General features: G+C 40.8%; 1 protein-coding gene across 3 annotated transcripts in view; it reads left to right on the top strand.

Annotated features, from left to right (window-relative positions):
* Positions 1–1,723: 1,723 nt before the first annotated feature.
* LOC140464959 (collagen alpha-6(VI) chain-like) overlaps positions 1,724–24,074 on the top strand; it is a 141,132-nt gene continuing 118,781 nt past the window's right edge. The window contains exons 1-6 of one of the 3 annotated variants that reach the window (XM_072560632.1): positions 1,724–1,850; positions 2,465–2,557; positions 5,189–5,289; positions 18,061–18,672; positions 20,359–20,979; positions 22,210–22,773. In XM_072560632.1, coding sequence (XP_072416733.1) covers positions 5,214–5,289; positions 18,061–18,672; positions 20,359–20,979; positions 22,210–22,773 — 1,873 coding nt within the window. In that variant the 5' untranslated portion in view covers positions 1,724–1,850; positions 2,465–2,557; positions 5,189–5,213. Of the gene's footprint in view, positions 1,851–2,423; positions 2,558–5,188; positions 5,290–18,060; positions 18,673–20,358; positions 20,980–22,209; positions 22,774–24,074 lie in introns of all 3 variants that reach the window. The other 2 variants (XM_072560631.1, XM_072560630.1) reach the window with 2 other exon arrangements.

Below are 24,074 nucleotides of genomic sequence, written 5' to 3'. Positions count from 1 at the left end.
CTTTCTGGAGAAGGTTGAATATCTGGGTTGTGTTGCTTATGAAAATATTGCAAAGTGATAATAGATACTGCAGTCCACTGTGCACTAATAGTGCGGAGTGCATATGTAGTTGAGTGGCAATGACCAGTTGCTTTGTTCTGGGTGTATCCTGGCTGCGGTCGAGTTGCTGCCAACTTTGGAATGGGGCACATTTGACTTCCACTGATTTGAAGCTAATTGAGAAACATTGAGAAGGTTTTGTTGTGCAGCACCTAGAACTTATCTTGTGCTTATAGTGAGGCCATGAAACTAATGGGTCAGTTCAACTTCAAGCCAAGTGTGACCCTCGTGGATAGTGACAGCATGAAACCTGGTAACAGTGGTGGCAGTGAAGCTCAGAAGATAATGGACTTTTCCTTGTTAGAGGTGGCCATGGGTGTTTATACCTCACAAACGTAACTGCTCCTAAGTCAGTCAAGGCTTGGGTGTTGTTGAGGTCATGCTGCAGTCTAATCTGAAGGCCAAGAAAACAAGCAGTCAAACTGAGCTTTGGCACAAACAAAATCCATATAAAATAGACATGTGTAAACTATTCCTCCTTTGAGACTGCTTCAGTATGATAATCTTGATCTTCTACACCAACTCTGCCTTTCCTGCACTGTCCTCCGGTTCCTTGATTTTCCTAAGAATTTTATTTGTTTCACTGACAGCGCTTTTCATTCTTCTAAACTCTGAGGAATACAGCATGAGTGCCAACAATCTCTCCTCAGATTTAACACATGGAAAGTTAGGTGTAATTTGATGGCACTGTAATGACTCTACGACTTTGTTTATGAATGCAAGAAAGTTGTAGCTAGAACATATCTCTGTAAATTGTCAAGTTTGTCCTAGCTACATTAAAGGAGTTTGATTTGGGAGATAAATAATTCTTTGTGTAATTCTGTCTGCAGTACAACTGAATTATGAAACCACATAGACCTTAGAGTTCAGTATCTTTTTAACTTTGTGCTCACTGTTTTCCTTTGGGTGGACATCAAGTCTACTAATATTCGGCAGACTCTTTCAGATTCCTTTACGGAGATCTCAATGAATCATCTACATAACACCTTTCTCTCTTCTGTCTGCAATAACTTATATCTGGCAGCTTTAAATAACTGGTGTATTTGTTTAGCCCACTCTGCTATATGTTATAATTCACTCTGTGAATTCTTCCTCATTCTCGGAGTGCACTGCCCTTTTAAGTTTGGCATCATCATGGCAATCTCACAAATTGGCTTTAAATTTGTGAATCAACAGAACTAAGAAATGATCTCAGTACTGGGTGTTGCCTCAGAACTTGTGACCAAGCTGCCATGATACTTTGCATTACACCATTACATCCATCGTTCAAGTAGGTTTTTACACATATCCTATGCTTTGGCCCCAGTTATGATCTGATAATGGGCACCTTTCTTAAAACATATTGAGGAAGTCTTAGGTGTACACCTACTTGTCTCCTGTGACTTCTACTTTCTCAAAGCGGTTGGTCACGTCATTTTACCCCAATGAATTTTTCCTCATGCCCTGAAAAGGAACAAACTCTGCAAATTCCTCTTCAACCCCAAAGCACCAGACATTCAACTGGAATGTGACAGATTACCACTTCACTCAGAGAGTTTCATGGTAGAGCCGCCTGTGCTTGGACAACAATGGGCGGACTTTATTTACTGTAAAAAAAACCCTATGTAATTATTATTTCCAATTGCTTCCCTTTGGGGAGGTATGAAGTGTAATCAGGAGGAGGAGCTTGTGAGCAGTTTATTAACGTGAAACTTTGGAGTTTTCCAATGTGCTGTCTGCAGTAAGGCGGCTTGATATCATCTGGTTTGCATGTAAGTAGCAATAGCTTTTGCAATATTTGTGTGTGAATTTTAGACAGAATAAAGCTAGACAATGACTGAATGTATACATCCGTTATAAAACTCCTGTGCTGCCATTGCATTTAGACGATTTACCTTCAACTTTAAATTGACCTATTTCTGAGACTTTAAATTGGGGATTTTTACTTCAATTACATTAATGTGAAGATGACAAGAGACAATATAGATTTCGTTTTAGATCGTCTGACCCGCAAAAATACCTTGGGGGGGCTTTCGGTTTTCTAGACCGTTAAAGGTGCCTTTTCAGTAAAGATTTCCTAAACTTCCATATGGAGCAGTAAGGAGTTGGCGTTTGCCTCTTAACTGCAACCCATTGTTTGAGGTGGATCTCCGCCTTGCTTGACATTTAGAACAATGTTGCAGCCTCTCAGCTGGACCCAAGATAACGATCTCGTTTGTTCACGAAAAGGCATCGGTTATATTGCTGCTTTTTGAGGGGTCGCGGGCTTTAAGAGTGGCAATGTACGCTGTTCTCGCGATCTAACCCCTCTCTCTTTTCGGTATTAATCCGTCCATACCATGAAGCTGAAACGAAATTGCCTCTTCTTTCTGTGAGTGCACTGTAGCATTGTTCAAGTTCTGTCCCGAGGTGGTCGACTCCTTTCAAAGAGGCAAAAGCCGAGCTGCCTTCCGGGGTGAGAAGGTGGATGAGTGGAAAGGTCAGTGTGAAACGGTTGGGGTTTGTGTTTGGAGGGGGGTGCAACTACCCTGCAGCCCGGGAAGGTCGGCGCGATGCAGATGTGATTGACTTTCATTTGAATTGAGATATGCAGGACTTTGGCTCCATGAGGCTGTTAGAAATCTTTTGGTTTGCACATTGACTGAAACTGTGCGATTACTGACAGGGTTCAGACACGACTGCGGAAAGGGCTAATTAACATTTTGGAAGATCTTTTCGAATGCCGATCAGATTAATTGAGAACAGATAAGGATACATACACACACACACACACAGAGCGCGCATTTATCCAAAAATACGTTATGTCTATAAGTGGGTTAACTTTATCCCGATGGAATTTGAAAGACAACGGCGGTTTGCATTCTTAAGGAATAATAATTAGAATTAAATCGGTATAGTGTTTTTTTTCAGCACTGAGAGAGGCTCTTCGGCCCATTGTGTCCGTGCTGGTCATCAAGCGTCTGTCCTAATCACATGTTCAAGGCTTTGTATGCTAAAACGTGTCAAATGCACACTTAATATTGCACCTACTACAGTAATGCTCAACCACCTGATGAAGGAACAGTGCTCCGAAAGCTAGTGCTTCCAGTTAAACCTGTTGGACTATAACCTGGTGTTGTGTGATTTTTTTATTAAACTTTGCTCACCTAATAAGTAATGAAATATCTGAAGTTTTCCACCCGTATCCCCACTCTATGTCCGTTTCAGGCACTGGGTTCCGGATAGTCAGCACTCTCTAGGTGTTTTTTCTTCCTCAAAAATACTAAATCTTCGGCTTCCTGCTTTAAATCCGTGCCCCCTGTTTATAGACACTGGCTGCGAAGGAGAAAAGTATCCCTCGTATCTCCCCTATCTATGTCTCTCAGTGGATAGTTCAGATAAAATCTGTCCGTTTGTGCACATTGCACAGGGAGAGAGCTTAATGTTTTACATCACACTCCATTTAGTATGCACTTTAGCTCAGGCGAAAGTGGGGACTGCAGATGCTGGAGATTAGAGGCGAGAGTGTGGTGCTGGAAAAACACAGCAGGTCAGGCTGCATCCAGGAGCGCTGGCGTTTCTGTCAAAAACCCTTCATCAGGAAATGAAGCTCAGTTGATTTGCGGAGCACTGTGATACCAACAGCATGGATTCAATTCCCATCACCGGCTGACGTTACCAGGAAGGAGTCTCTTTCTCAGACTCGTCCCTCACCAACGTACGGTGACCCTCAGAATAAATTACTACCAGTTGCTCTCTCTAATGAGCGCAGCCCTGTGGTCTGGGAGGACTATCGTGACTCACACATCATCATTTGCGGACCATTGCTAGCAACACTCTTCAGTGCCATGAATATTCTGTAAAAAGCTGAAAGTCCAATCAATTGATTTTTCTTTTAGTACTATTAATGCAGGGAGCAAAGTTAACCATCTCCCTTTTTTTTCAAAGGTGTTATGGGAGCTTTGATGTATGAAAGGATGAGAAACATTTGGATTTTGTGGCTCACTGAAACTTACTCATTCCATTTTGACTGTATTTCAAAATCCACCAGCTGTTTATCAATGTGCTACCTAAATGCATTTTTTTCAAAAAAGTAACCTATTGTTCTATTCAATGCGTACAGAGGTGTTTTTGCACAGCTCAGTAAAACCCATATGCATGCATTGTCAAATCTGGCTGAATCCCATCAAACCAAACCTGCTCACTACACCAGGATCATCAAGCCTTACCTTTGTATATTTCCCTTCCAGCTGCCCTAATAGCATCATTGAGCTCATCCTGTTCAGGAGAGACAGCTCCTGCTCTCTTGACCTTATTCTAACTAAACTGGTGATCACCTAATTACCCTTCAAGGTTGGTATTATACATAGTTTCCTCCCCTCAAATTCTATCCATCACTTTCCAATTTACTATGAACAGGCCCTTCTCAAAAATCTTAGCCCCTCCCAGTAAAGTAACAAGCCAACACCCAACCCCCACCTTTATCTCCAAAGTCCTTGCTGTTGGGCTGGGATGGACAAAGTCAAAAGTCACTCGACAACACATTATAGTCCAACAGGGTTATTTTAAATTACTACAAGCTTTCAGAACACTGCTCCTTCAGGTGAAGAGAAGCAGCATTCTTAAAGCTTGTGATTAAAATAAACCTGTTGGACTATAACATGTCGTTGTGTGACTTCGGGCTTTGTCCAAAGTCCTTAAGTGTGATGTCATCTCTCAAATCTGAACCCATCTTTTCTAGAATTCCATGTTTTGAACTTTTCATTTCGGGCTTCCATCCCAACGAGCAGTACCAAAAGACCCTGATCAAATTGAGATCTGACAGCTGATAGTCAGGAGTTCCCTTCCTCAACCAGTCAGCTTCTGCACCTCTATTTCTGCATTTAAGTCCATCATAAAATTCACTTCGTGATCAAAATGTCTTCTTTGGTTCAGTTGTGATTTTTGTTTGTTATGCTTTTCTATGATATTTTGGATTTTTTTTCTATGTTAAAGATTTATGTCATTGCAATTTGTTGCTTTGCTATAATGTTGCATTTAATTAAGCTCATTTAGATAATTGTAACTGTGCAAGAGCTCGCTTTCAAGCTTGAAGAGGTAGTAAAAGATTTATGAACCATATCTTTTTCAGGAAAGTATCTTGGAGCTTTCTCAATATGGGGTGGTTGGAAGTAACTGCCATATTATTTCTTCTAACTGCAAATATATGTGTTATCAAGTCTCAACCAAGTGGTATGTAAACAGTTGATTATATATTTATAAACACATTTTATTTTTGTTATTTTCCATGTAATGAACAGTGCACATTTAGTTTTGATAGATGTATTTATTTTAACTCTATGTGGTGAACGATCCAAAAAGCATGCAGTCATGTTTATTGAATGAGTCCTGTGACATTGAGGTAGTGTAACATTACTAGGTATTGCACAAGCAAACATCTTCATGAAATAAAAGATTTATTGCTTTGTTTATGTAACTAAGTGGAGAAGAGCTAGAGTAGGGCAGGGCATTGGTGTGTTAAAGAATCAGTTGTTCACTTAGAACTCTTGAATTAAGTGGAAGCAATAGCTGTCAAGCAGCAAAGAAATGGGAACAGGAAAAGCTTCCACATTTACTCATTTCGTAGATTATTAAGGAACTTTCTTTGCACAGTAAATGTAAGGTAATATAGTTCTCATTTTGCATACTTTACCTTTTAGGGTTTAAGTATTTAAAAACTTCAGTACTTCTCCTATGTCTAGGCTTCTTCATACTGATTTCTGGAAGGCAGTGACTATTGAGGTTATACTGCAGCAGAACACCCCACATTGATCCCAAAGAGAATGTTGCCCTAAGGTGTTGTGGTATTATGATAGTCATTTGGCTGGATGATGGGTTTACAATGCAATATAACTAGCAACAGTATGGGTTCAATTCCTGTACCAGCAGAAATTACCATGAAAGACTGTCCTTCTCCGACTCTCCCCTTACCTATGGTATGGTGACCCTTCAGTTTTACTACCCATCAGATGTGTCTCTCTCACTCTTTCTGTAGTGGGAGAACAGTTGTAAGATCTGATAAAGCCATAGTGACTTCTCCTTTACAGTGATAGTGTCTCTAAGCATGTGCCAGAAAATCAAGATTCAAGCCCCACTTTGAGATATAATATCAATTGATGTAAGTCATGACATATCTGAACAACTCGATACAAGTAATGAAGTCTGGTAGTGCTGTGTCAGTGTGCCTAATTCTGGGCCTCAGGTCTGAATTCAAGTCCCACCTGTCCTGAAGGTGCATCAGTACAGGTTTGAGCAGGTTGATTTTAAAAATAGAGTCCCTCATGGAATCCCAACAGTGTGGAAACAAACCATTTGGCCCAACAAGTCTACACCAACCCTCCAAAAAGTATCCCACCCAGACCCATTCCCTTACCACTCTAATGCCATAACTAATGCGCCTAGATGACACATTTCCCCTGACTAATGCACCAAGCCTACACATCCCTAAACACTATGGACAACTTAGCATGGCCAATTCACCTGACCTGCACATCTTTGGACTGTGGGAGGAAACCGGAGCACCCGAAGAAAATCCACGCAGACGTGGGAAGAATGTGCAAACTCCCCACAGACACTTGCCCAAGGCCAAAATCATCCCGGTGGAACGGTGGCTCAGTGGTTAGCATGGCTGCTTCATAGTACCGGGGACCCAGGTTCGATTCCAGCCTCGGACAACTGCCTGTATGGAGTGTACTCATTCTCTCTGTGATTGTGTGGGTTTCCTCCCACTGTCCAAAGATGTGCAGTTTAGGTGAATTGGCCATGCTAAATTGCCCATAGTGTTCAGGGATGTATAAGTTAGATGTGTTAGTCAGGAGTAAATGAAGAGGAATGAGTCTGGGTGGGTTACTCTTCAGAGGGTTGCTGTGGACTTGTTGGGCCAAATGGCCTGTTTCCACACTGTAGAGATTCTGTGATTCTAACTCTATGATCCTGTTAAATCTGATTATAAAAACAAAAACCGTGTGGTGAATTTTTGTGACATGAGTTTTTAAAAGATTATTTTCAGTTGAATTAACCAACTGCTTTGATATGATGACTGTGGACCAATACAATGTTTGAGATTGAGAATTTGATCTGACAGCTTGCATATATTTGGCATTCTTAACAATCAAGGATTAAAAAAAGTCATTTGGGTGATTGTATATGGCCATAATTGGCAGTGACAAATTTTTTTCTGGGTCTTCCTGAATTCTTAATCTTAAATATATTTTCGTTCAGAATTGAAATAAATCAGAAAACGAAATCTGTCTGATACAGACTACTAAAACATAGCCTTTGGCCAAAACTGGACGGATGTGGATCTATGCACAAAATAGAAGGAAGTATTCCTGACCACAGTGCAAGTCAAAAGAGAATCAACCAATCAGAGATACATAAAAGATATAAAGTATTTGTTTCTACTAAGAAAAAGTAAATTGTCAGGAAATCTTACTTTGCAATCTTATGTCTGTAACAATTTCCTTTCCAGTTTTTGCTTTGCATTAAAATATCTTGTTCTTCTGTCCTATTTATGTGAGAATGAAAGGTTTGTCATTTCATAGATCCTTTCAGAAACTGAGGATATCCAAAATGCCTCTCTGTGCCTCAGTCAGTCATTTTGAAAGTCAGTCAGTGACTACTGTTGCTAAGGGATTGCTGAGGATAATTTTCTATTTAATCATTGAGTAGTCCCCTGGCACAAATTTGAAAATGTCTCTCATGATGTTTAAATTATTGCATTTGTTGTGCATAGTTCAGTGATGTTAATAATTGGCTCTGTTGGTTCAAATTAATCTTTTTGATCTTAGCTGTTTTAACAACTAGGGAAGATGTTGCAAAGCCAAATGATTAAGAAGTCACAATGCAGCCAATACAAAGTTCACTGTGGCTGAAACCTTCCCAGCGCCTTCAATCAACAATGGTGTTATCTTTTTGGGAGTTGAGCTTTCCTGAAATGTCTTCCAATGCAATTACATAGTTTAAAATGCAATTCATGGGGAAGATACATTTTGTAAATTTATGTCTTTTTTTTCCCGCAAGAGACATCACATCTACAGAGAAGTACGGTCTTCATGTGTGGTCAACATATGCGGACTGCTTGCCATTTTCTGAATTACACTTACAACTGTGTCACATTGAGGACCCCTTTTCATCTGGCTTTCTTTTCCATCATGGAAAAATGTGACTTCCTCTGATTTGTTTTTCTTTTTCCTCTCTCACGAAGTGATATTGGGAACTTGGCTATGGAAGCATTGAGTTCTTTCTCTCTAACCCCTCCCTCAACCCCTTCATTGCGTCTAAGCTCACAGACTGCTTGTCTGCCATCCAGTACTGGATGACCAGAAACTTTCTCCATTATAAATATTGGGAAGATTGAAATAGAAGAAAATAAACTGCAGATGCTGGAAATCTGAAACAGAAAATGCTGGAGAAACCCAGCAGGTTCTGGCAGCATCTGTGGAGAGAAAGCAGCATTGATGTTTTGTGTTTTTCTTCTGAGGTCTGCCTCTGACTAAACTTTTGATCATCTAATCTAAAATCTCCTTATGGCTTGCTATTACATTTTTTGTTTGAAAATGCTTCTGTGAATAGCCTTGGAAATTTTACTTTTTTAAAGGTAGAGAGACTTCAAAATGTCTAACTGTGCCTCAATTCAATGCCCAAAAGTGTTGCATAGGTTTTTAGATTTTGATGGGTTGGGTTAGAAGTACAGTATTTATCAGCAGTACAGTAGTTCCCCACCCCGTACCCACTGGGGAATATGTTCCAAGACCTACCGCTGAAGCCCATAACCGCGGATAGGAGTGAACCCATTAATTTCAATGGGAAATTTACTTTCCCAGCAGTCCCCTGGTCCCTGGTTCCGGAGGGTTCCCTATAATATGTTCAGACCACTGTAAACCACAGGTAACTGAAACTACAGAAAATGATTTCATGGATATGGGGGTCGCCCTGTACAGACAGTTCCCGAGTTGAACAGGTTCCATTCTTGAGTACTTAGATTAGATTAGATTAGATTACTTACAGTGTGGAAACAGGCCCTTCGGCCCAACAAGTCCACACCGCCCCGCCGAAGCGCAACCCACCCATACCCCTAACCTAACACTACGGGCAATTTAGCATGGCCAATTCACCTGACCTGCACATCTTTGGACTGTGGGAGGAAACCGGAGCACCCGGAGGAAACCCACGCAGACACGGGGAGAATGTGCAAACTCCACACAGTCAGTTGCCTGAGGCGGGAATTGAACCCAGGTCTCTGGCGCTGTGAGGCAGCAGTGCTAACCACTGTGCCACCGTGCCGCCCTAAAAAAGAGAACTCTCCCCGGGGCTCCCGCCGGCTTCTCCGGGATCGGAGCATGGCTGTCAGAACCTGCAGTTGATTTGTACACTAGTCAGAGCACAGTACACTACAATATGAAATCATTGTTTGTAAATACGAGCAAATATTTGCATGTTTGATCTTTTAAAATTAATCCAAATACACACATGTATGGTTTGTAAGTTGGATGTTTGTAAATCAGGAACTGCCTGTATTTCCTCCATGCAAACATTCCAATAGGCAATTTAGCTCTTTGAGTCTGCTGTGCTATTCAGTGCCATTGTGGATGGTTTGATTATGATTACAGTACCAACTCCTTTCTCTTTGTACAAAATTTAGTTATTTGATTCTTCAAACTGATCAATTTCGTACTTTTGAAAGTGTTAGAACATATGATAAAAATTGCTAATCACAAGAAAGATTGTATCTTGAATATTTATGGTCTTCGTGTTGTGTAGTTACACAGGTCAATTGATTAGCAATTTGTTGTAGAGGCAGAGAGAGTGAGGAAGCTATGTGGAGGCAGGAAACATGAATTTACCAGCCAGACGTGATCTTCTGTCCATTTCCTGATTGCAATTAGGCAGATTGAGAGGCTGAGGGAAGCCATCAATTTCAGCTTTCTTCGGAACGAGGAGGGGAAGGAGGGAGGGTGGGATTTGCTCTCTAGGGAACACTGGAATGTTTGCATGGAGAAAATCAGAAATAGTAGTAGTGGTGGAGACCAGAAGCCTTGTACTTGATAGCGGTGAAGATGATTGAAAGGTTAACAGAATGTTGTTTGAACAAACTACATACTGATAATTTAACAAGTAATGTATTGTAAAACTCAATCACTATACAACGCTGATAATGAGGATCAGACGTTTTGCTATTGGACATGAAAGTAGACTGAATTTTAGTTGCTGCTGCACTTTAAGATCCATTGGAAGTTCTGACCTGTGCACATATGCTGTAGTTTGCTCATGATAGTTAACCCTCTGATGATCTGCTTTGTGCTACCCAGTATTAATGAAAGTCTCTTAGCACATGGCTAGCCCAAATGTATGTAACCAAATACATACCCTGGAAATGTTAGATAGTTTAATATCTGGCATAACCCACTGATGTTAAGAGCTGTTACAACCAAGTCTGAAGAGGTGAGTAAATTAGTATCCTCTCACTCTTGAGGTTGGCACAACCGAGTTTGAATTTTTGAACAAATTTTTTTTTTTTTCCCAATTGACCATGCACTTGAACAAAAAGAAAACCATCAAGAAAGTGGCAGACTGATCTCCTTGCATTAACCAAAATTAAAGAGTTAAGTTATTGGTAAATTCTTTGGTAACAGAGGCTGAAGTTAAACCTAGTACAGAATAAATCCAAATGATGTGACATATATGCAAAAAAACAGAACAAAACAGAGGGTGAGAAGGTTGAATTGAATAATGAAAAGCATACCTCTTTGGTTATATGTTGAAGTTGATGTTTTTCTGGAGACAATTAAAAAGACAGATTGCCACACTATGCAAGAACTTGGTTTTCACTCTCAGGGTGATCACCTTTTGCAAAACTGGACACACCATTTCCAAAGAGAGAGAGAGAGAGACTTCCGTCTTGATGTTTGGGGATATTTCTGGATGTTACACTGTGTTACTGCATTGTTTCTTTTCTGTTCTAGAATTCCCAGCTGTATCATGGTGGTTGGGATATGTGAATCCTTGTTGCCTCACAGTGAGGACAATCCCATTTCTTTCACAAAGAGTTCTGATTGCCCATTGTCACGAAACCTTTAAATCTGTGTGTTTAAATCTTTCTGTACAGATGAGTTTTAAGTTATTGTACCTGTAATCAAGATATCTCATCCCACATTTGAAGATCCACTGTGAGCTACACATACCAGGGGATGAATGTTAAAATTCATGCATTTCATCCTTTGGATAGCCCTTTCAGGATTAGACAGTCTGAGCTGTGTTAGTTTGATGTTCATTTTCTAAATTTCTGCAAGTTTGGCATATCTGATCTGATAACTCTCAACTCAACTTTCTTTCCTATTCCCTAGCACTCTTGATTCCCTTACTGTTTTAAAAAAAAAGCCTACAAGCCTAGCTTGACTCATCTTGCCACATAAGGCACCCCAATAACTCTAGTGGCCAAGCAAAACGTCCCTGAACAACTTCAATTGCACAGTATTCCAGATGTGGTTTCACCAAGGCCCAATGTAAAGGAAGCATAATTCCCTAATTCAATATACAATTATCCTTGCAATAAGAATGACATTCTATTTGATTTCCGGATTACTAGCTGTTCTAGATTATTAATCTTTTGTGATTCATGCAACAACCTCCCCCTCCCCCCACACCCCCCACCCTGTGTCGAGATTGTAACGAGGTCAGCCAAGTGAACCTCCATAGAATGAGTTCCCAGATTGGGACTGTTAACCCTGATCCAATCAGGGAACTATGGTCGACAGATATATAAAAGGAGTTTCCATGGTTCTGTTCACTCTGAGAGCTTCCTTTTGAGAAAGCCAGACTAGTGTCAAGTACGATGCATGTGTAAATAAAGGGTGACTTGGTGATTGGATACTGGCCTCTGTGGAGTTATTTTGATGAGAAAAATGTACGGTCCTGAAGAAATTCGTTTGTAGCAGTTGGGATAAGAAGTTTTGGCATCATGCTGTTATTTGGGAAGCTTGACTTGTTCAATCCTGCCATCAAAGACGGGGCCCAATAGATGGAAAGAATGCTGTACTTTTTCCTGACAAATGGCATTGAGGCAAAAAAAAAGCAATGAGTAATTCTCCTGACAACTTGTAAATCTGCAGTTTTTTCAGTTATGAGGAGCCTAACATTTCCTGAGGCACCAGATACTAAAACATTTTCAGAGTTGACAGATTTAGTTTAGGAATAATACAACCCTCAAGTCTATTCTACTTTCGAGATGATATTGGTTTTTTTTCCTGGCAATTTGAGAACCAAGGGAAAATGTGGCAAGTGGAGCATATGAGGTACAGGTAGGAAAGGACACCTTCGTCAGTCTGACTGAGCTTGGGAAGCACCACTTGAATGAAGGCAATTGCATATCCTCACTCAGGACATATCCTGGACAGAGGGACTCTAGGTCAGCCCATGGCAAAACCCCAAAACAAAGACAAGCCTCAGCCAAATGGTTAACACATCCCTCAGGATCTAGGATGACAAGCCATTGTAGTTGCTGCTGCTGCTATGTGGAATCGAGAGAGCAAAAGGGTCCCATTAAGCCTGAGTTGAGTAAAATAACTCATAAGCCAGTGTTCAGGAGAGTGCGTACCCTGGAAAGATGACCTACATCTGGCTTATAACAGTTTGGGGTAAATGGTAATCTGGTTCTAATGGAGGTTGATACTGGTGAGGTTGATACAGTGATTGCTGAACCAATTTTGAACAAAATTTCTCTGGACTCCAACCCTTACATTTGCTGCTAGACTGGGAGTCTGTTGTGGGGAATGATTCCAGTCTTGCATGAGAAGCAGCTGCTTGCCTTGCCACTGATGGGGTGAAATAGGTTGAGCAAGATTCACCTGGATTGGCTCAACGTTTTTTTGATTAGAAAATAGCTGCCAGAGTGAAGTTCAAATTAAATACCTGGAGGTTTTTTGGAAGGTCTAGAGTTCATCAGAGGAGCTAAGGCCACCTTACATGCTGACCAGGAGCAATTCTATGATTTTGCAAGGCCCACCCACTGCTATTTGCCTTATGGGCAAAAGTAGATGGAGAAATCAGGAGGCTCGAAAGAGAAGGAATCACAACCAGAATTGAAACCTTTCTTGTCTGGGTGAGACCAGATCACCATAGATGATATCATACTGCTTTGGGGAACTGGAGTGACTGGCCTGAGCAGAGGTTACTGCCAGATATGGACTGGGTCATCCACAGGTTCCCAAAATGAAGGTGTTGGTTAGAAGTTATGTCTGGTGGCCAGTGTTGGATGGAGACAAAGCCACGTAGATGGGCCAGTGCTCAGAGTGCCAGCAAGGACAAACATTACCACCATCAGCTCCCCTACATTTGTGGGAATGGCCGGGTAACTGAGTCCAAGGTTTACATGTCGACTCTTCCAGCCCTTTCACGGGTTCAACATATCTAGTGATTGTGGATGCCAACTCAAAAATGGTTGGATGTGCATGGAGTTTATTCGTCAAATATGGGGATGATGATAGAAAAGCTGCAAGCATCTTTTGCAATACATGGGCTCCTGGAAGTGTTGGTCACAGACAATAGGCCATCATTAAACAGCAGGGAATTTGAGTATTTCCTAAATTCAAAGGCATTTGGTATATAAGGACAGCTGTGTTACCATCCATTGTCTAATGGTTTCGTGGAAAGAGCAGACCAAACCTTAATGGGAGGCTTAAGAAACAGCCAACAGTTCACTCAGTAACAACTATCCTGGTTCCTATTTGATTATCAGACCACAGGGATAGCTTGGGCAGAGTTGCTAATGAGGAGAATATTCCAAACCAGGTAAAATCTGATTTTTCTGAACCCAGAGTGTCAAGGGTGAAATGGTATCAGGAACATCAGTCCTGGACACAATACTCCTGTAAGTGAGAGAGACAGCTTATTTCAGGAGATGAAGTTTGGTGCTGAAACCACGGAAGTGCCCCTGCAAGGGTTAAGAGACATGGCTGACTTGAGATCAGGTCTCATGACATGCCATGTTCAGGTAGGAGAGACAGTCCTGAAGAAGCACATGGACCACACGAAAGCTGCAGACCCGCAGACGGGGCAGGAGTGAAACATACTCGGTCCCTCAGAACAGCCAGCATGGCTGTCAGAACCTGCAGGTTCTCTATCTCTCCATCTGGCAGTGAAGAAGCCATGGAGTCTGAGATGGACATGGCAGATTTTGCAGCTTGAAGAAGAGAAGGATTCTCTTCTGGAACTCTCTGGGCGGAAGAGGTGGGCTGTAGTCCAGGACAAGCTGCTTGAATCTGATGCTGAATTGGAGGAACGGATCTGGTGTGAAAATGCCCCAGGAAAGTCTACAAGAAAAAGAGCCATCCCATGTCCCTGGATTTAGAGGGGGAGGGTTTCAGTGATTGGAATGAGGAAGGCTAGATGTACCTTTAAGAATATGAGTTCTAGGTTCTGTTAACCTGGCCCTATCACGGAACCCTGGCTGACATATAAACAGGAGTGTCAGAGGTTCTGTTCACTCTGAGACCTTGCTCTGAGGAAGCTGGACCAGTGTCAACTACTATGCCATTGTAAATAAAGGGTGACTTGGTAACGGATTACCAGCCTCTGTGGAGTTATTTCACTGTCCTTTATGTTTTAAGGGTATGGGTGATATCCTGTAGTCAACAATGTCAGTCCACAATAAAATATCTTTTTCCAGCCATTAACAGGCTTGGGGCTACATCCATTGTTACTAGGTCCAGAACAACATGGTCTGTGAACACATTTAAGCCAATTACACCACCATACATTCTCCTTTGTGCCTTTTTATCAGCATACCAGAAGTTGCTTTCTCACAGAACATTGTTGGTTTCCCCACTAGCAATGACAGTGAGCACCCAGTGTCTCAAACAATGCTATTTCTCTTTGTGTGGCCTGTCAATTGTCACCATTTCTTTTGAAAACAAACTCCTGAGCAAGCTATCCCATCATGCTTCAGCAGATACAAAAGCTACCGTTATAGGCTTGGCAACTGGATTTTCTGTGGAATGGCTAAGCCAATTTTCTTTTAAACGGCCTGTTTTTCCACTGGAGGCAATTGTTTCCCATGATTCCCATCTGGATCCCTTTTAAGAGTTAAATAGAGTTCTGGTTTCTCTGACTGGCTCCACTTTTCCCTCCAGTCTGTCTCATGGGGTAGTTTCCTTTCACGTATCATCTCTGTTCTGTGAAAGTTTCCAGGCTTCAGGCTACCAGAGTTTATGTTGAGAGTGTGGGGAGATCACAGTCGAGTCCTTACTTTCTCCTACCAGAGTTTATGTGTCTATGTTAAGTTACATTCACCAACTGTGGTCACTGCCTGCCTGGTTTTCTGTTCAGTTACATGAAGTTTGATAAAGGGAAGGAATTTTTTTTTGAATTCTTTGAGGAGAGTAATTTCTCAGAGTTTCCTGCAACAGTCAGGGAGAGGATGAATAAGTTGGAGCTGTTTTCCCTGGAGCATCAGAGGCTGAGGGGTGAGCTTATAGAGGTTTATAAAATCACGAGGGGCATGGATAGGATAAGTAGACAATGTTTTAAGGTGAAAGGGGAAAGACTTAAAAGGGGCAACTTATTCACGCAGAGGGTGGTACGTTTATGGAATGAGCTGCCAGAAGAAGTGGTGGAAGCTGGTACAATTGCAACATTTAAAAGACATCTGGATGGGTATATGAATAGGAAATGTTTAGAGGGTTATGGGCCAAGTGCTGGCAAATGGGACTAGGTTCTGTTAAGATATCTGGTCGGCATGGACAAATTGGACCAAAGGATCTATTTCGATGGTGTGCACCTCTACGACTCTAAGTGGCCTTGGTTTGAAGCATTTGAAGCCAATAATCAAAGACCGCTGCTTAAGCTGTTCAAAATCAATCTACGTTTGATAGGGTATTTGTTAGGGTGTGGGATATCTGATCACATGCCTCTGGTACCAGTTTGCATGCACTTAAAATAACATTTCTTGCTATCTTTGTAATATCAGCAGGTAACAGGGATCAATCTTTATGACCTTTGTTTCAGCAAGATTCATCTGTCTTCTGGCCACTTTAACTGCCTTTCCAAACTTTCAAAAGAAATTAAGAAAGCCTGTACTTCTTCTTCCTCATCAACTTAGGAGACTAAATGTGTAACCATGAGTAACCCAGCACTCATTGTTATGCTTAAGGTAGTCCCCTCACCATGGTTACGTGCCAGTGAAATTGTGCCTGTGCGATTCAAACACCTCCAATTCCATTTGCTGTCGTTCCTTTTGGAACACTTGCATTCCCTCTCTTCCTGCCTTTTGCTGTCTCCCTCTCATTCCTGGAATTTTCTTTCTTCTTTATTTCTGTTGGAATCCAAGTTAATCTCTGGACTCCAATTTTTCTTTCTCTAACTCTAGCTTGCATTCCACTTTCTTCAGGTGCTAAATCAAATTGGCTACAAAGTTTAAAAATTTCAGTTTGCCTTGCAATTGGCCAGAATTTTAACGCTTGCTGGCTAACAACATTCTTTGAGTATTCAAGGGATAGAGACCTTAAAGTATCCAAAGTTACCCTTACTCTTGTTTAAACATACATCAGCTTTAAACAGTCGATATTTAGCTCTTTAGTATCCTGCCACCGCATAACATAAGAAACCTGTTTGTTTTAAGATTGTCTGGTGATTAATTTAGTTCCCATTTCCAATTGCACTCATCTGTAGCTTCCAATTCCATCTATAATCTCCCAAATATCTGTTATCACCAGGTCCAGAGGAGCAGATAAGTTCCTCACTTCTCATTCTGGAGTTTGATTTTACAGAGTTTTAAGTTTTAAGTGGATGTGTTTATTTTCTTCCCACAAGATAAAGATTAATAATCTGAGTTTTGTGTCAACATGAAGCAGGATCTCTACCATCTTCCACACAATTGGCACTGCCCCCAGTCACACCCAGCAACCTCCACACCCTTCCTGACCCAACAAGGCCCCCCATATCACCAAATCCTAAAGTGATGCAACTCCACCAGCTCCCCAACCTGACCTGACTATCCCCAGATGATAACCTCTGAAGCTTCTTACTAATGCATCTCGCCAGACTTCACTTTCTTGCCAACCAGTCCTGTCATCCAACTAACTACCTTCTCCCTTACCTGATCCCCATTTTGCCCCTTGACCTGATTTATTCCTTTAATCCACATTTCCTGATCTGGGTCTGTGTGTTAAATACCCACCACCCCAGCATTCAAAGACATTTTTGACAGGTACACTGCAACCTGCTGTTGTGCAAAACTCTACCTTCTGTCTGTCAGCTAAACATATAAAATGCAACAGAGCTTTCAGTATTCCTGTCAACCTCTTTGAGTATTCTGATTTTTTTTTTGTTTAGTATTAATTTACTGGATTGAATTTCCAAAATCATTTTAAGGAAAAGCCTTGTAAGTATTCAAAACAGGAGATTTCATTTTTTGTGTCCGGCTGTTTTCAAACTAAAGCTTGGAAAGGGCCATGTGTTAAAGCGGCATGAATTGGGATGGACATAATTGAAATTTTGGGGCCAGATGAGATACATCTAAAGGTATTAAAGAAAGCGAGGGTGAAAATTGAATGGGCATTGGTCACATTCTCTCAATCCTCCCTAGACTCTGGGTGGACTGGAGAATTGCAGACATTATTCTCACTGTCAAAAAAAACTGTAAGGATAAGCCCAACAATTATGGATCAGTCAGTTTAACTTCAGTGGTGAGGAAGCTTCTGGGAACTATTATTTGGAGTAGAATTAGGAGTCACATGGACAAAGATGGAATGTTTAGAAACAGTCAACATGGACTATAATGGGGAACTCAATGGCTTTGCAAATTAAAAATAGGGTTTCTAATTTTGGTGCCTTTCACTGGAAACACTTGGTTTAAAAAGAAAGCAATAACTCATGTGATATTCAGGTTAAATCTTTCATTTGAAAGCAAGCATCAGAATTCTGTTTCCCTTTGCGTTAACTCTTTCTTTACTATTTTTAAATTGGCAGCTTCTGAATCTTATTCAGATGTGGTATTTCTGGTTGATGGATCTCGACATGTGGGACGGGGAAGATTCCATTACATGCGGAACTTCATCACAAAGGTTGTTCAACAATTAAATGTTGCGGGAAATAAATACAGGATTGGACTCGCTCAGTTCAGTGGTGATGCACGAACAGAATTCTTACTGAAGAGATTTCAGACAAAACAGGAGGTGTTGGATCACTTACGAACAAATTATAAATTCAAGGGTGGATCAGTATTGAAAACAGGACGTGCCATTCAATACATAGACAGAGTGTTCTTCACAGAATCTGCTGGAAGCCGAAAGAATGCAAGAATTCCTCAGTTTGCGATAATAATTACTGCTGCGCCTTCCGACGATGATGTTGAAGCAGCTGCCAAAGCTTTGAAAAAGGCTGGTGTGAAAGTTATTTCCATTGGTATAGGGACAGAAGAGCGAGAGGATCTAGGAGAAATGGCCTATATAAAAAACAACATATTTATGATGCAAATTAACAACTTTAATGAACTCGTGCAGTCTGCCACTGGACTGTCCACTACCATCAAAACAATGACACAGAAAGCATTTGTACATGAAGAACTCAAAGCCCCAGCAGGTAATGTTCATGTTCTTTTTCAGATCAGAATTTATTCTGGAAGGCAGAAATGCTTTTATTTTGATTTTGTCTAATTGTGAAGGGCGTTCTAATTCACTGAGATGGAAAGTCCCACTATCCATGGTTAACTAAAACAAAAGATAATATCAGACTCAGAGAAAAAGCATGGAATTTCACAGAGATGGCTGAAAGGTGAGCTGACTGGATACAATATAAAACAAAGCAAAGAATGAAAAAAAAATTTAAGGAGGGATACATGAGAGTATGAGTGGCAACATGTTAATAATATAGAAACAAATATTACGCTTTTCTATGGGAACTTAGGAAGTGTAGGTAATTGCCAATCACTAGAGGAGCTCCTGAAAATGCTGGTGCTATGGGTGGAATTGGAAGCTTGTTGGAGGTTGGGTGCATGTGTACATTGCAACTAAGTACAGTGAAGAAGTGATATGTGCTGATCAGTATTGTTCTGATAGCATTGTTTTATTTTCCCAACCTCACAAATCTATGAGCTGCAGCTGGACACCTTTTTTGCTTCCGGCACTCACGTTTGGAATTCAAGAGACCTAAGGCAAAGCTCTTGTCAAGTCCCCAAAGGATTTTGTGTGTTTCAAAGGGACCACCTCTCATTCATCTACACCCCAGGGAACAAAGACCTGATCTATTCAATCTCTCCTCACTGGCAATTTCTTCATCCCAGCAACTAGTTCAATGATTTTTTTTTGTTGGATTTCCTTTTTGCAAGTATGACTTTCTTTAGGCATGAAGAGCAACATGGCACACAATACTCCAGATGTGGATTTACTAATGCCCTGTATAACTGTAGTAAGATCTCTTTACCTTTGAAGTCCAATCATTTCCTAACAAAAGTTAATGTGGGAAATGGGAGGAGGAGTCAGTGTTAAGTGCCTCAAGCCTGTCCACTATCCACTGAAGTCATGACTGATCACTATTTTCCTGCATTCTCCCATATCTCTTGATTTTTAAAAATATGCAGAAAACTACCAACCTTAATCATGCTTAACGTTTGAGTCTCCATATCCTGCTGGGCAGAGAGTTCCAAACAGCCAATAGCCTCTGAATGAAGAGATTCCTGCTCCTTTCAGTTCTGATTTGGCTGAGATTCCTATGGTCCTAGACCTTTTACCCAGGGGGAGCATCCACTCTGCAGCTGCCCTTCTGAGCTCTGGAAGCATTTTGAAAATTTGAATGAGACGACCTCTCATTCTTTGAAACGCCAGAGAATATGACCAAATCTATTTAATCTTTCTGTGTAGAACATTATCTCCAACATAGAAAAGTGAACATTTATTGCACTTTTTTTATGTTAAGAGTAAATTATTAATTTTTGTTGATAAAGAAATCAAAACTGCACTTGATATACTAGATACAATTCCACTAAGGCTTTAACAAATTGCAATAATGTATCTTAAATGCTATATCCAAATTCTCCAGTCATAAAGGTTCAACAAACAATTTCCATTCCTAATTACGAACTGGATGTACAAGTTCACTTTCTGTGTTTAACATACTAGGACATCCAAGTACCTCGGAATACCGTTTCAGCTCTATTTAAGGCTGGGATTTGCTTCTCAAATGACTAGGTTTAAGAACAGGAACATGCCCTCAGCTTTTGCAAAATTTAGCCGGACTGTGCTTTTACAATGTATTCTTATTTATTTTCAGTGTGCCAAACTGCTTCAGTTGCTGATGTTGCTTTTCTGGTGGATGAATCAAGCAGCGTTGGGGAAGCAAACTTTGAATTGATCCGCAATTTTCTCCATAATTTTATCAAGGTGCTTGATATTGGTTCAGAAAAAGTGCGAGTTGGTTTGGTTCAGTACAGCAATACCCCAACAGCATACGTTCACTTCAAGACACATCAAGACAAGGAAGAAATTCTCAAGCACATTGCAAATACGCCTTACAGGGGTGGATCTGCAAACATGGGAGCTGCTGTTAGCTTCCTCAAAGACAACTACTTTCAGCCACGTGCTAGCGGCAGAGAAACACGAGGGATTCCTCAAATTGCGATTGTGATTACCAATGGAAACTCCAATGATGATGTCAAGTCTTCAGCTGCTGCCCTGCGACGTCTTGGTGTTACTGTATATGCTTTGGGAACTAAAAGTACTAGTTTCAATCAGCTGGCAGAAATTGCCTCATATCCTCCAGAAAGTTTTGTCTCTCACCTAGAAAATTTTGAAAATTTGACATCGATTCAAAAAATTCTCCAGAAGAAAATTTGTGTTGAGATTGTCAAAACTACTGAAGTAGCGCATGAACAATTAAACCAACTTTACCAAGGTAAGAAGAATTAGCTTTCGGAATTCCGAGTGTTTTTAAATGGACAAGCATATTTTTAGTTGAATTTCAAAAGAATGTAGTGATGCTCTATGTATTAAACACAACTATGTACAGAATATTAATGAACTTTGGGATTAAGTAAGAAACTGTATTCAGTTCAAAAGCATCAGAGTGAAAGATTGATTCCAAACACGGAATCGCAGAAGTGTTATGGGATAAAAGGAGGCCATTCAGTCAATTCTGTTTGTAACATCTCGTTAAATGAGCATTATTACCGAATGTTAAGCTCCTGCTTTTTCCTCATACTCTCCAATTGTTTACTATAACTGAGGGCTACAATGTCACCAGAAGTTAGCCTCAATAGAGTTTGTACTTTTTTAGGCCTACTGTTTCTGCAACCCTTCTGTCAGAGTTGTGAGTTATTGGAAGAACTCCCTTTTGAAAGTAGACCTGATAGTGATGTGCTAGAGAACATTGATGCTGGAGAAGAGCAGCCAGTAGCCTGCTGTTGGGATCGCTGCTACTCCTAAGTTGCATAAATGAGCAGGATGTCGAAATTCCATGCGGAGTATTCAAATTTGCCAAGACATCAAAGTAGCAGTCAGAGAGTCCTGAAGAAGGGTTCCATCTCCACCTCCTGATGCTGCCTGGCTTGCTGTGTTCTTCCAGCCTCCTGCCTGTCCACATCAAAGTAGCAGTAACAAAGCAGTTAATTTGGGGAATGGCCCAGATAAAGTGTAATATTGTGGAGTGATATGAAATGATATTTAATTTAGAATTTAAAGTATTTTACACCTGTATTGAAGTAGGCAGCAAAAAAACTTAAGAGTGGTTTTGAAATAGCTTAGTAAAGCTAATAAAAAGGGGATTTGGATTTGATGCTGACCATATGTAACCATGCAGAAATAAATCAAATCAAAATCAAACCAGATCAATAAATGTAATAATGTGCTGAATTACGTGAGTTAAACTTGCAGAATAATAGCCAGAAGTAGTTATAATAATCCAACTTAAAAGCACTCGATACCTTGAATGGGTGATCAGCCTTGGTCATAGAGGCACATGGAAGATGTTCATGAACAGGAAGTTTTGCAGAGAAGAGGTAATCCCTAGATTATGAAGGAAGTTTGGAAATATTTCTTTCAGGCTAGAAAGGAGATGTCTGAGAGGTGATCATAGGTTAAAATACTTGGTTCGTATTTCCATCAGTTGCTTTTGTTTTCTCCTCAGGTTGCAAGGATACTGAAGAAGCTGACATCTATTTCCTGATTGATGGATCAGGTAATCTAAATTCTGATGATTTCAAAGACATAAAAGATTTCATGCTTGATATAGTACGCACGTTCCGTATTGGCAAGGACAAAATACGGGTTGGCGTTGTCCAATATGGATCTACCACACGGACAGAATTTGAGCTTGCCACATATACAAGGAAAAACCAGGTTGAAGAAGCAATTGGGAAAATCAGATTGATCGGAGGAAGTGTCTCCAAGGCAGGTCAAGCATTGTCACGTATGAAGGACCTCTTCAATGAAGCAGATAAAACTCGTAAAAATCGAGTACGCCGCTTCCTGATTGTTGTTACAGATGGAAAGTCACAGGATGATGTCTTAATGCCAGCTTCAGAACTAAGGCAAAGAGGAGTCGATGTTTATGCTGTTGGTGTGGCTAAAGCTGAACGTAATGAACTTCAACAGATTGGAGGTGCCCTGGAAAGAGTCTTTCACTCGGCAAACTATGATGCTTTGAAAGATATAAAACATCATGTTATACGGGATATGTGTGCTAAAGAAGGTAAGTGCGTACGATTCTACAAAGGATGAATAGGTGTAGGCTAAATGTATGGGGTGGTGACAAAGACCCCTTTAAGCCTGCTCTGCCATTTAATAAAATAATGGCTCATTTGATGTTATCCTCAATTCCACATGCCTGCATATCCCCAGTAATCTGACATCCTGTTTAGTAATAACAAATCTGTCTACTTCTGCCTTAAAAAATATTTAAAGATTCTGTAAAGATTCTGAAAGTGCCTTTCAAGGAAGAGAATTCCAAAGACAAGTTGTTACTGTTTTTGGTGAAGTGACAAAGCATGCAAAGATTTCAGTTTTAATACTGTATGTCGAGGATATTGGAGACATGTAACGATTGATTTTCCTTGGTTCCTGTCCCTAGGGGAAATGCATTTAAACAGCATTGAATTTACCTCAACCTGCATCTTTAATGCTGTTGATGGGATGCCTTAGTTCAGGTCTAGAAAGCAAAATGTCCAGCATGGAAATGAAATGCCATGATATCTTGATTCAACCTAAATGTGGTGACAATGAGGCTGCTTGTGACTGAGAACCAGTTCAAACTAAAGAGCCCAGCAACCTTTTGGTTATATTTTACCCCAGAGATACTATAGACCTAAAATCTGGAATTAGAATGTTGTCAGGAGTAATCATTTTATGCATGCCTTCGGCACAACAAGTCCACACTGACCCACTGAAGTGCAACCCACCCCCACTCCGTTTACCCCTGCACCTAACACTACGGGCAATTTAGCGTGGCCAATTCACCTAACCTGCACATTTTTGGACTGTGGGAGGAAACCGGAGTATCCGGAGGTAACTCATGCAGAATGTGCAAACTCCACACAGTCAGTTGCCTAAGGCAGGAATTGAACCTGGGTTTCTCGCGCTGTGAGACAGCAGTGCTAACCACGGTGCCACCGTGCTGCCCACAAAGTAACATAACAACAAAATAGCTTCAGGCTGCAAATTAACACTATGTTGAAAATGGTTTCTCACCCTGCTAAAGGTTGCATTCCTGCCTTGCTGAGCTAACTGAATAAAAGATAAAGTAGACAATGGTGTCTTCACAGCATGGAATTAACTAAGCTTGGAGAGGGTGGACACTAGGAAATTGTTTCTGTTAGGCGAGGAGACTAGGACCCGTGGACACAGCCTTAGAATTAGAGAGGGTAAATTCAGAAGAGAAATGTGGAGACATTTCTTCAGCCAGGGAGTGGTGGGCCTGTGGAATTCATTGCCACAGAGTGCAGTGGAGACTGGGACGCTAAATGTCTTCAAGGCAGAGATTGATAAATTCTTGAT

The sequence above is a fragment of the Chiloscyllium punctatum genome, chromosome 41, assembly GCF_047496795.1.
Source record: "Chiloscyllium punctatum isolate Juve2018m chromosome 41, sChiPun1.3, whole genome shotgun sequence".
In the NCBI taxonomy this organism is placed as follows: Eukaryota; Metazoa; Chordata; class Chondrichthyes; order Orectolobiformes; family Hemiscylliidae; genus Chiloscyllium; species Chiloscyllium punctatum.
This window is presented reverse-complemented; position numbering and strand designations above follow the sequence as displayed.